Source organism: Choristoneura fumiferana, chromosome 9 (genome assembly GCF_025370935.1).
Source record: "Choristoneura fumiferana chromosome 9, NRCan_CFum_1, whole genome shotgun sequence".
Lineage (NCBI taxonomy): Eukaryota > Metazoa > Arthropoda > Insecta > Lepidoptera > Tortricidae > Choristoneura > Choristoneura fumiferana.
The window spans coordinates 5,526,432-5,540,000 of NC_133480.1; the positions used below are offsets into that span (position 1 = coordinate 5,526,432).

At 38.4% G+C, this 13,569-nt stretch overlaps 1 protein-coding gene across 1 annotated transcript in view; it reads left to right on the forward strand.

The window, feature by feature from the left end:
* Window positions 1-11,523, forward strand: part of LOC141431036 (alpha-tocopherol transfer protein-like) — a 20,033-nt gene extending 8,510 nt beyond the window's left edge. Inside the window, exons 3-8 of the mRNA XM_074092002.1 lie at window positions 1,115-1,274; window positions 2,625-2,683; window positions 5,388-5,584; window positions 7,149-7,259; window positions 7,685-7,787; window positions 10,047-11,523. Of these exons, the coding sequence (XP_073948103.1) occupies window positions 1,115-1,274; window positions 2,625-2,683; window positions 5,388-5,584; window positions 7,149-7,259; window positions 7,685-7,787; window positions 10,047-10,198 (782 nt within the window). The 3' untranslated portion in view covers window positions 10,199-11,523. The remainder of the gene's footprint in view (window positions 1-1,114; window positions 1,275-2,624; window positions 2,684-5,387; window positions 5,585-7,148; window positions 7,260-7,684; window positions 7,788-10,046) is intronic.
* The last annotated feature ends 2,046 nt before the right edge of the window (window positions 11,524-13,569 follow it).

Consider the following 13,569-nt stretch of genomic DNA (forward strand, 5'->3'; position numbering starts at 1 on the left):
CGATTTGTCATCACCGAAAACCTCCACATACCAAATTTCATCGAAATCATTGCAGCCGTTTCCGAGATTCTGATAAAATTCGCTACAATCTGGCCGTCGTAAATAATCTAGGGTGAATTGGGCAAGCGTGCTCCATTTTAGTCGACATCTTTGCTCACCATCAGGCTTGATTGTGGTCAAACGCTGGCCTATTTAGATATAAAAAGCGTCCAAGTGCGAGTCGGACTCGCCTATGGAGGATACGATTTATGACGTATTAAAAAAAAACTACTTACTAGATCGCGTTCAAACCAATTTTCGGTGGAAGTTTGCATGGTAATGTACATCATATATATTTTTTAGTTTTATCATTCTCTTATTTTAGAAGTTATAGGCGGGGGGGGGGGGACATTTTACCACTTTGGAAGTGTCTCTCGCGCAAACTATTCAGTTTAGAAAAAAATGATATTAGAAACCTCAATATCATTTTTGAAGACCTATCCATACGTATACCCCACTAGTATGGGTTTAATAAAAAAAAAAGTAAATTGTTTCAGTAAATAAATGTAAATAAATATGGGACAATTAACACCAATTAACCTAGTCCCAAAATTTTTGTGTTATGGTTTTGTGATAAATATAATTATTTAGTAGATACATACTTAAATACATATTAAGCACCCAAGTTTCACACCGTATTTTCATACAAATAGTTTCGGAAAAACCCAGCTTGTACAGTTCTCTAACCACTAGGCCATCTGGTCGTCAAAAAGAAATCAAAAAAGAAGAAGAAAGAAGAATCAAAGATGTCAAAAATTAAAGCTGGAATCTTGAAATTGAAGCTGGAAGCTGGATCCTGAAGGTCAGAGGCTCTTGAGTTGTTTAGGGAGTTATAATAGGCCGTCGATTGCGTGATAGTAGAGGCTGCGACCCTCGCTCTGGCTCATATTTGGTGCAACAGGTCTCCATTGCCATTCAGTGGGGTAACACTGCTGGTATTATGGGGGTGTTTAAGCCAGGTACGATGGGGGGTGGGAGGGTTTAAGGCTAAGTTTTATGACGAAACATGTTGCAGATGAATTTATTGTAATAACAATTAAAGCTTGTAATAACCACTAGCCCAATCTGATTCCAGACGACCAGCGTCTCTTGAACTTCCTCCGCGGCTGCAGCTACTCCTTGGAGAAGACCAAGCGTAAACTGGACATGTACTTCACCATGCGTGCCGCTTGCCCAGAGTTCTTCATGAACAGGGACATCAACAGGCCGGAGTTAAAAGAACTTTTGTATAAAGCGTAAGTACCTACTACCATTTTGGTACCATTATATTCACCATCATCATCACACGGCGGTTGAAAAGTTTTTGAGATATTGAGTTATACATGTTCGAAACCACTGAATCTTTCTCTGTCGTTTGAGCTATGTTTCAACTTTTTCACAAAAATGGCGCCGGCAAAAAATTAGATTAGCCTTTCAATCGTCGGTATCAATCGTAGGCCACTGCTGGAGATAAGCTTCCTCTATAGACCTCCAGTTTCTTCGGTTGCAAACGGCCTGCATCCTTGAACCCGCGGCTTTAACCAGGTCATCCGTCCATCTCGTTGGTGGACGTCCTACGCTGCGCTTGCCGATCCGAGGTCTCTATTATATTGTGTTTGTATTATATTCGAGAACTTTTCGGCTCCAACGGCCATCCGTATCAGTATCATTATTATCTCGGGTCAATATAAATCCCACAGCTGGGCAGAGATCTCTCAAAATGGAGCTTGAGCTTTTAGTTCCCACGTGGCCCTAATATAGTTTGGGGACATCACACACACACTATAAAGTTGCTTCATAGGTGTGTATCTTGGTTTTCTAGCTTTCTTTCTTACTATAGTTTGCTTTGTCTATGCCTATAGTCTTGCTGTAGGACTATCTGCTAGCACATCCTCAGCGTCACCATTACACGTTTATTAGCACAACGGAAAGACATTTTGCAAGAATTTTTATTACGCTAGATTTAGCAACGGTGTTGTCTTTAGTTTTCATAAAAAATAACCCTGAGCATCATCTCTTTTGTTAATATTAACACCCGAATGCCGACTAGCACGTTTCCTAACCAACCGTCGTCGTCGCGTGCCATGCACGGAGCACCAAAAACGGTGCCGATACATAAGCCGAATCATAAGAAGTTATGAGTATGACACGTCGTTGACATATGTTGTCCGTATCGCATTACATTCCGTGTCTGATACTTTCCGATTACGGTCATAGTATGATACGGTGTAGTGAGTAGAAACCTTTTTTTTTTTTATTCGACTGGATGGCAAACGAGCAAGTGGGTCTCCTGATGGTAAGAGATCACCACCGCCCATAAACATCTGCAACGCCAGGGGTATTGCAGATGCGTTGCCAACCTAGAGGCCTAAGATGGAATACCTCAGGTGCCAGTAATTTCACCGGCTGTCTTACTCTCCACGCCGAAACACAACAGTGCAAGCACTGCTGCTTCACGGCAGGATTAGCGAGCAAGATGGTGGTAGCAATCCGGGCGGACCTTGCACAAGGTCCTACCACCTGCAAAACCTTACCTTCCCTCCTTACCCCCCCCCTTCCCCTTCCCCTTTTCCTTCTTACCTTTAGTAAGATTATTGTTGTTGCAGGCAAGGAGCCCCACTACCCGGCTTGACGCCAAACGGCCGGCGCGTCACAGTATGCAGAGGTAAGTTGCGTCATTTGACAGCGAGTCAAGGCGAAACTTAATAGCTCGGACCTGTGTTAAGCAAAGTTGACAGTGTTGACACCACGTGCCGAACAAAAGCATTTGTTTTAGTCTATGACCCTGTGTAGGCTTTTGTTGCATGAGCATAATAAAAAGTAGGCTTTTGTTGCATAATAAAAAGTTTGATCTTGTCTATCTATCTAATACCTTTAAACGAGCAATTCTTGTAAATATTTCGGGGATCTCGAAAACGGCTCCAACGATTTCGATGAAATTTGGGATGGAGGGGTTTTCGGGGATGAAAATCGATCTAGCTTGGTCTTATCTCTGGGAAAACGCTGGTTACTGAGTTTTAGCCCAAGCGGAGCTCAGTCGCCCAGGTACTTTTGAATTAATTGTGACGAAAACTGGCCAAGAACTACGGGCAATAATTTTAAAATACCTAAATACGAACGAAATACAAGACCTAAACTTATAAAATTCAAAATTACTTGGCAAATTTCAGCCGTTTTAGCATAAAAGAGTAGCACACACACACACACACACACACACACACACACACACACACAGTACACATACACACTCGCAAATTTTCGTTTTTTTAACAGTAGTGTTAGTTGGTTGGCACAGTGGTTACTAACCCTGGACTACGACGCTGTTGAAGGCATAATTAAATTTAAATTAATTCATCTGTCAGAATACTCAATCAGTGGCTATAGTTTTCGGCTTTTATGTTGTTTTACGTTGTGTTGTATACACACACACACACACACATACACACAAACATCACGCCTGTATTTCCAAATGGGGTAGGCAGAGCACACGAAACGTTACCGCTTCGGAGCCACTTTAGGTTTAAATTTTGACAAAAACGGTACAATAGTGACAGGTTGCTAGCCTGTCGCCTACGGTATACCTTAACCTATATCCTTTGTCGCCTCTTACGACATCCACGGAAGAAAGGGAGAGGTGTAATTCTAACCCGACACCACACGGGGCTACGTGTTGTATAATGTAACTAAATTTGTGATTAGTTGGTAAAATCTTATCTTTTAAATTTAGCTTGATCGCCCAAGACACAGGCTCTGCCTAGTTTGGGGGTCTCTGTTGATTCTTGTTAACACCATGTGTGCACGATTTCTACATTGTAATTATATTATTACTTAATAGTGTGTGCAATAAAGAATAAATAAATAAATATGATGCATGAATTTTATAATATCTAACAAGATCATCTTGGCCTATATACGTCCCACCGCAGAGTACAGGCCTTCTCTCAGAATTAGAGAGCTTGAGCCGTAGTTCCCGCAGATTAACTTCACACGCACCATTTTTATTTTTATTTTGCACATAGTTAAGTTCCGAAAAACTCAGCCCCACTTCTTGAGAGGCCTTAGGTCAAGTAAATACCGATATAGTAACAAGATAAAACACAAAAGACAAAATTTCACTTTATCTATGAATAAGAATAAGAAACATTTATTTAATAACTAACATAATCAATTAGGAAGTAACAAATATTCCAATAACTATCTAAGTAGGTTTGTCATGAATAAGGAATCCACTCAGCGTTTGTCAGGTCACGGAAGGTAACTCGACGCTCTATGCTTATGTCTTCCTATCTAAATGTCTATATAGACAACGGAAATTAAATTTTGTTTTTCTTATGTCTTATCTCCTCTACATATCTAACATCTGATTGTGCATGATTGATGTGGCTTTTCTCGTGACTGCTGTGACGTCAGATGTTTCTATCTGCGTCTTATTCGAATAAAGGCTTTGCTGATCGTTCATCCACCATTATACCTCTCATATTTCGTTTTCTAGAATTTGCTTACCATACAACCAACGGCAAAACCTACTAGACACTGGCAAAATTGTCCTACAATGGACAGAGCCATATTTTTAAAACAACAACAAAGGCCTTGCGGGCGCTTCGGGGCGTTCATTTGATGCAGCTATGTTGTGGCTAAGAAATTAAACATCCAAGACCCGAGAACAAACATTCGTATTATTCATACAAATATCTGCCCCGGCCGGGGTAGTCAGGTTCTCTAACAACGTGGCCATCCGGTCGTCACCACAATGCCTGCTTGAAAGGCCATTGGTCAAAGCACAAGGCTACCACAACACTATGATATTTTGTATACTCCCTAGTAGAGTGTAGTAGTAGGGTGAAGAACGAAACAGTTGGTATCTACCCTGATGGTTAGTTAGCTACCTACCTCTACTATATAATTAAGAATCCTTTTTTTATGACGGTGCAAGCATTCTATACTTCCACTAAACGTAGATATAGTTACATGTTTAGTTTTATTTTGTAACTAAGGGACCCCATATACTCGTACATCCCCGTATTATTATTTTTCTTTTCATGTAATATTTTCTTTAATTTTATACTGTAGTTATTAAGTAAGTATTTTATTTGTAATTATTTTAGTTTGAAAAAATGAATTTCTGCCAACTGTCTTGCGGCGCATTCTTGGCAATGATGGTATTTTCGAAAGCGCTGGTAGTTTTTAAAAAATGACGTGTTAAAGTGCCCATTCGGCCTATTTACTGAATAATTGATTTGAATTTAGAATTTTACCACTCATAAATACCCGCGGCTCCAGAGGATTGCATAAGCATTGCCAACCTTAAATGGTATGATATAATAAGACCCCATGCGCCAGTATTTTTATGAGCTTAAATATCTTTTCAGGACTGGACAAAAACCTGGATACCCACCAGCTCGTGGATGCCTTCAAGCTGGCCATGATGATAGGAGACGTGAGGCTGAAGGAGGAGATAGAGGGAGTGGGGGGAGACGTGTACATCCTTGACGCTTCAATTGTATCCCCGAGCCACCTCAGCAGACTCTCGCCTTCCGCTATCAAGAAGTTCTTGATATGCGTCCAGGTAATTGGTTGTTTTAATCCTAGGCAATATTAATAGTATAAAATAGGGATGAGGAACTTTTATATGTACTCGTAAATGTGCCAGTTTTTATGAAAACCATAATAACTTGACTACGACGTGCCATAAAAAAACTAGAAAGTAAGTATAAATATGATTTGCCAATCTTTTATACCTACCATACCATCATACCTTACATCTACCTACCATAGAAAGAAAGAGATAGAGAGAGGTTTATTTTGATTCCATCAGTACCACCTTACAGCAATGACACTCAAAAATAGATTCTTGAGTTCGTGGTTGCACAACTGACCATAAAACTATTAATTAAATAAAAATACAGGATCACAATAAGGTAGTTACTTAGATCACATAAAAAGGAAGGTAACAAAGTGAACTTAACAAAAAAATTAAGTAGATACTCTAGGTACATATGTATTCGATTCGATAGTGATCGGTGACGTACCTACCTGGATTATTTTGCCGCGTGCCATTACTCGTAGTTCACCGCCCGGTATAAAACCTCTTAGCGTCACATTCTAATTCTATAAATTATAAACTAAATTAAACCATAGAATTTTAGATATTAGCTACACACTGTTTAAGCACAAACAAAAACGCAACAAGTACAATTATAAAAAAAAAACATGGGACAATTGACACGACATAACTCAGTCTCAAACTAAACAAAGCTTGTATTACATTGTATTTCCAAACAATCTTCAAATAAAATTACTTGGTTGTCCTTTCACATCAAATTACATTTTCACTCCAAGGATTTAGTTCCGAAACAGTTTCGACACCGCAACTTTACCTTGAAAGCTGCTCCGAAAAGCTGCGTTTACGCAACGTACCTATATTGCAACCATGGCCAAGGTAACACTTAAAAAAGAGTTGTATTATATATACATAAGTATAGCATTATGGTACCAAATCGGCAAGATATACTATGTCAAGGTGTATTCACGGTGATTTCTCGTAGCTTTTATTTTATTTTTGTTATTATCGGCAGTACCTTCGCTTTGCTCTATGAAGCCTAAAGGTCCGATTCTCAACCACAGCAATATTTTTCAGTTTACATTTTCTATCAAAAAATAAGTTTTTGGTCAAAATTTCCTATTTAATAAAAGGTATTTTTGTACTTTTGTCAACTTTACTTGCATTGTCTTCCAAACTACACTTCCGTACCAAATTTCAAGTCGATGCGATTAGCCGTTGAGGAGTTCCGTCCTGCGGCTGCGGAGACTATCCTGGCCAGACCAGATTTCAAGTCAATCCGACCACTGGAAGTGCATCAAATTTTACCTACGAGATTTGTTAAATACTCGTGAAAAGCTTGTAAATAATAGAAATAGTACTTCCTTTCCCTACAGCTCTCCAACTTTAATTACAAATCGTCACTACTTTAAAAAAACTCGTATCTCAAAGTAGATAATTTTTCTGAGTGGGCCTTATGAACATTAGTCAAGGTTCAATTTTGTTGACATATTGATTTTAGATACGAGATTTTTTCAAAGTAGTGACGAAATGGATTAATGTAAATTCACACGTGATGTTTTTTTTCCAGGAAGCATATCCCGTCAAGTTGAAACAAGTCCATGTGGTAAACGCTTCGCCTATCATTGATACCGTGATCAACTTTGTCCGGCCTTTCCTAAAGGAGAAGATCAGAAACAGGGTAATTTTTTTTTATTTCTCTGGTTGGCAAACGAACAAGTGGGTCTCCTGATGGTAAGAGATCACCACCGCCCATAGACACCTGAAACACCAGGGGTATTGCAGATGCGTTGCCAACCTAGAGGCCTAAGATGGTATACCTCAAGAGCCAGTAATTTCACCGGCTGTCTTACTCTCCACGCCGAAACACATCAGTGCAAGCACTGCTGCTTCACGGCACGATAAGCGAGCAAGATGGTGGTGATGGTGGTAGCAATCCGGGTGGACCTTGCACAAGATCCTACCACCTGCAACCTGCTGCATTAACCAGTTTTCAACGAACACTACTTTTCTATTACACGCCTGGTGGACTTCTCCAATCAAACCTCGACCAAATCTCAAGGGACGAGTTTAAAAATCGATGATGTTTATCTTTTTTTTTCTCAGATCTTCTGTCACACTGACATAAGTACGATATACGAGCACATCCCTAAAGAGATGCTGCCTGATGAATACGGCGGCAATGGGGGGTCTCTGGATGACATCAACAGTAAGATTCCACCATCATCTCTTTATTATTATTTTAATTTCCTTAGAGGCTATTTCACCATCCATTGATTAGCGTTAACCGACGATTAAATGTGATGCCGTCTGCGTCTATTTGAACAAAACAAATAGAGACGGCATCACACCTAACCGCCAGTTAACACTAATCAATGGATGGTGAAACAGCCCCTTAATCTTTAAGGGAGCATTAAATAGGTATAACCTAACCAACGAAAAGTTGGAAACCCCCGACTTTGTCACTTCAAAGTACAATATCTCAAAAACGGCTGAACCGATTTAGATAAAACATATCTAAGAACCATCGCTAGAAAACCTGCTTTCAGATTAAAAAACCGCGTTCAAAACCCGCGTTTTGAAGGTACTGCACTGTACAGATACCACACAGACAGTCGAATAACAGCGGTCAAACTTAAAATTGTCGGGTACTCTTTTGCTTCCCCATGACGGCGTCATGTAATGTCACGGTCTTTCTAACACCCCTCTTTTTGTGTCGGGAGTTAAAATTAAAGTTAACTTCCCAAGACACTAGTGGCCTGACTCTTACTGTTTAAAAGATAATCAAGAATTAAGGTAATAAAGGTCTCTACCCATTACACCCGTATCATACTATGACCGTAACAGCAACGTGTCAGGCAAAAATACATTCTTTGTATTGAAACTGTCAGTTTGTATTTTCGATATGGTTTCACGGGATACCCGTAAAAGTAACAAATTTGGAGTTGAAATAAAAAATACAAAAAGACTCCAAATAACCAATCATAATTTGATTGCTTAGTAGCGACATCTCTTGTCTGGGTGAGCGGTTGGTTCCGAAAGAATGTGACGTCTCTCGATGAGAGCGGAACATAGATGTCGCTAGTGCTGCTGCATAAGTAGCGTAGTAGAAATAAGCAACCTGTGATATGTATGCATAGGAAAAATTCGTGTCTAAACTCCTGTCCAGCGGTGGTGTAGGGGTTATAGCACGCAGCACGGATTGCTGAGGACCTGGGTTCGATTCCCAGCGCTGGTCTCTTTTTCTGGTTTTTCTGTGCATCCATGTCTCAGTTTGTATTTTCGATTGAAAGTATGAGACTACTCCTACTAGCATGTTTCGTAACCAACCGACGCCGTTTGACATTTCGTTCCTGACACGTTTCTATTACGGTCATAGCATGTACGGTGTAGTGGGCAGAGACCTTTATGGAGAATTAAATAGGTCAAATGTTAATTTCTCCAAGACACTAGAGGCCCTACTCTAGCTGTTTAAAAGACAATCAATAATTAAGATAAAGCACGGTAAAGCAGTTTAACCCTTCAAAAGGTAGAGGCGATTTAGCGACCACATGCATTGACTTGGAAGTTCAATCTTATTGCATTAGTTATAAGTTATAATATCAACTGTATTTTTTGAAAATACTCCTAGTTTTAAAAACATCCTTTGTCAGGTGCGTAATCAATAGCTGCTTTTGATTCTGTGGTAGCATGCTCTAATAAATGAGGCCTTATTGAGGGTTAAATGTGCTTAACCCGTCACGCGTCCAAGCCTACATTAGTCCCTACCTTTTTTGTGCGGGAAATGCCCTATAGAGACTACTAGTAGTCTACGAGTAGTCTCTAGGACATTTCTCACAAAAAAAGTTAGGGACTAACGTAGTTTCTAGGACGCGTGACGGGTTAATTTATGATGTTTTCTAAAGTCCGTTACTAAAGTGCTTATTCACACATCAAAGATTGCGAGGTCAAACTCAATAAGTTAAAATAATTGACTGTAGAAAAATAACACTGTTGTAATATTTTGATTCGAAGTTAGGCAAAAGCGATGCAATAGGTATTTAGTAAAAGAAGGTTCTATAAGTACTTAGCAACTTTTTTGCACAAGTTTGCAAACATTTTCCTTGAGAATCATTAAAGTTTCTTTCACGAAGGCAAAGCCGCAGCCACAATCTAGTTTCTTCATAAAATATCCATAAAATATATTCATAAAATATATAAGAAGGTTCGCTGACAAGCAAAGGACACAGTTTTTTTTACGGATTTTCGCAGATATTTTTTCTCGGGTCTCCGCGGACAGTTACGTATTTCCGGATAGATACTACTTAGGGTTCTACAAGGCTAGAGTGAATAGCCTGTTACTGGACCAGTGAGATACACCTTTAGCCTCATCTGCACTTTCTATCAAGTGACTGACTAAAACTGACCCGTAATAATTGAACCAATAAAAACTGGCACTTTACTGACACTGTTAAAACTATCATTACAGAGGCTTGGATTGTGAAGCTGCAAGAATATACGGAGTGGTTCAAGTCTCAGGAGTCGGTGAAAGTTAACGAATCCCTTCGGCCAGGCAAGCCCACAAACTACGACGAACTCTTCGGAATCGACGGCTCCTTCCGACAGCTCTCTATAGACTAAGCTTAAATTTAAAATGTGGCCGAGTGATTTTAGCTTAGATAATTTTAACCCTTATCTGTTTCTTAAGAAGCCACTCGTCGGGAAAAGTGTAAATTTACTTATCTACCATACGCAAATACCACGTATCTGTTCTGTCTGTGATACAGTGGACAGTTTTAACTTTAAAACTGTTTTTTTTTTCAACTAATTTAGAGTAAAAATTGGAAATTGGCTATGTTGGTTAGGTGGAATTATACCTATTCACTGCTAGAATACGTGGATTTGCGCTACCCGACGCAGTATAAGAGAAAAGTACAGGCATGGCTAGGTACCCAGTGACAAATAGTTTTTATATAAGTACTAAACTCAAGTTTTGATAAGATGGTACTGTTAAATTTATTGACTTCAAAGAGCTTAAGATTGGTTTTTGGAATCTTTTTGTATTTTTTATTTCAATTCCAAATTTTTACTTTTACGGTCATCCCGTAAAATCTAAATTGAAAATACAAACTTTAATTTGATTGCTTAGTAACGACATCTCTTGTCCGGGTGAGCGGTTAGTTCCAATGGAGTGCCGAAAAAAGTTTCTCGATGAGGGCTACGGTATAGATGTCGCTAGCGTCACTGCTTAAGTGGCTAAATAAGAAACAAACAAGCTGAGATATGAGGTGCATAGGGGAAATTCGTGTCTGTACCGTTGACCATCAGTGGTGTAGCGGTATAGCACGCGGTACGGAATACCGAGGACCTGGGTTCGATTCCCAGTGCTGGTCTTATTTTTCTGGTTTTTCTGTGCATCTATATTTCAGTTTGTATTTTCAATTCAAAGAGCTTTCCTATGGGTGGTATTTTTTAATCAAGAGATTAAATCAGAAATATTTTATTAATTAATTTAAATAATCCGTTAAATAACTTTTTTTATCTGCTTTGGGAAAGGCAATGGAACTTAAACCCATATATTCATTAGGAACAGACGTTCTTCGTTGGTCCCTATTATAAGCAATTAGGTAAGTACGTTATATTTTAGAATCTATGAAAAAATCGTTTGTTTCCTCAAAAATTTGATGACAAATATTATAATATGTTTCACGGGCGGTGTAAGAATTACGAAGCACGACTTTGAAAGCCCTCAGCCTTCGACTTTGGGCTTCTAATGGAGTCTTGTTCGTAATTCCATACTTACTGACCTAAAAAGTACTCTGTGTTACTGACCTTAAGACACAATGTAATAATCTATGTATGTCTCACGTAGGTAAAACTAAGTTAGATAGTATTAGGTTCGTATTCCCATTTGTACCTTATAATTATAGTTAAGTCTTTTAGAAATAAAATATTGATGTATACAATCATGTTTTCTTTTATCAGTTTTCATTATATTTTACCTGTGCCGAAGTCTATGGCTACGGTGTTTAAGTAAATTAGCAAGTTAAAAATTTGCCTGACATCACGTCCAGTTGTCAGATTGACTTGAAATTTTGATACTATTAATTATGAATTCAAATTCAAATTCAAAATCGTTTATTGCATGTCGCAATAAATAAATATTCCATGGAAAGGCAAAAGTGCTAAAGCGCCAATATGCTCAAAATACAGTTCGGTCGGATTTTTATCTGCGTCAATTTTTGTCAGTTTCGTAGATCTTCGTAAGTCAGAGCTCTTTTTGGCGCTTCAATGCAACTGGTTCTAAGTCTCTATTTATTTCGCTACAGCAATAATATAGTAGTTCCAAAAATCAAATCAAATTCAAAATGTTAATGCTGTAAATAGGCTACAAAGAGTTACTTGCCACTTGTTTCTACTACCTTCAAAAAAATCTATTGAGGTTTCCGAGTAAGATATACATACGGACAAATGAATAGATGGACAGACTGATTGGATTGGACCGGATGAAAGCGAAGAAACCCTATAAAAACAATAAATTCGAAAATCAAAAACCCGACTGGCTTAAAAAATACTAAAAAGAAGAAAACGAGTCTAGTGGGCTAGAACTATGTTAAGTGCTGTACTGCCGTTTCGGCAAAATATTTTTCGCCAAATTTCACTTCCCAAAAAACGTATCGCAGTAGTTTCATTTCCCAAACGAATCTTTAGCATATTTACATTTCGCATGTTATTCATTTTGTCAAATTATCATTTAGCACAATTTTACTTTGTCAAATTTTATTACGACAAAAGTTTATTAGGCAAACGTTTTCTTTTGGCTAATATTGTACTCAAAAAAAAAATGTTTGTTCAAAATGACATTTCGCACAAACCAACCACAGAAACCAACTGCTACCAGAAAAGTAGGTTAGATTGGGTTAGACCTGCGTCTTCCACAGAAACGAACTGCTATCAGAAAAGTTGGTTTAGGTTAGGTTAGAATAAAACTGCGCTCCCCACGGAAACGAACTGCTCCCAGAAAAGTAGGTTATTGTATCATACGATATTTTCGGAAGAGTACGTTTTGTCAAACGATACAAATGTATTTGACTAAGTAATACTTGGTAATATGAAACATGACTAAGTAATTATATGTGAAACAATAATTTGCCAAAAAAATATATTTAAGTAACTGTAAAATTGCGATATGTTTATTTGGCAAATGATTTTGTTCCAAATGATAATTTGAGTAAAATATTTTGGGATGTGATACTTTGGGAAAAGTTTTTTGGCCATACATTAGTAGGTAATCCATGTTAAGTACTTGTTAAGTAGCTAACTTAAAGTTCAACAGTTCGGACCCGTTAGGTACTAAGAATTTTTGAGCTGGTCACGATTTGAATGGGACCTGACTGTTAAAACTCACAATTGGTCCGCCATTTTGTTTTTTTAAGAATATCATGCACCCAGTGTCGCTAACGTCATCAATACGAATCCAATGACGTATAATTTATCAAAATCGGTTCAGCCGTTGAGTAGTTACGAGAGGACATAGGTCTTCGCAGTTAGGTGAAAATTATGAATTACTGAACTATTTTAATTGCTTGAGTAGGCAACTTACATAGCAATTAACAAATTAAAAATATCTAGTCTAATGTAGATAATATTAACGGTAATTTGGAACTAGTTTTGTATGGGTCAAATCGGATTTTATTAACTCATATAAAATTCAAATGCTTCTACTAACGGTAATGAAGAAAACCAAGAGCGAATCGAACTCACGCACCGAAGGTTCCGTACATTTTTAGGGTTCCGCAACCAAAATGGCAAAAACGGAACCCTTATAGTTTCGCCATGTCTGTCTGTCTGTCTGTCCGTCCGTCCGCGGCTTTGCTCAGGGACTATCAATGCTAGAAAGCTGTAATTTTTCATGGATATATATGAAAACTATGCCGACAAAATGGTGCAATAAAAAATCCAAAAACAATTTTTTTAGGGTACCTCCCATAGACGTAAAGTGGGGGTGATTT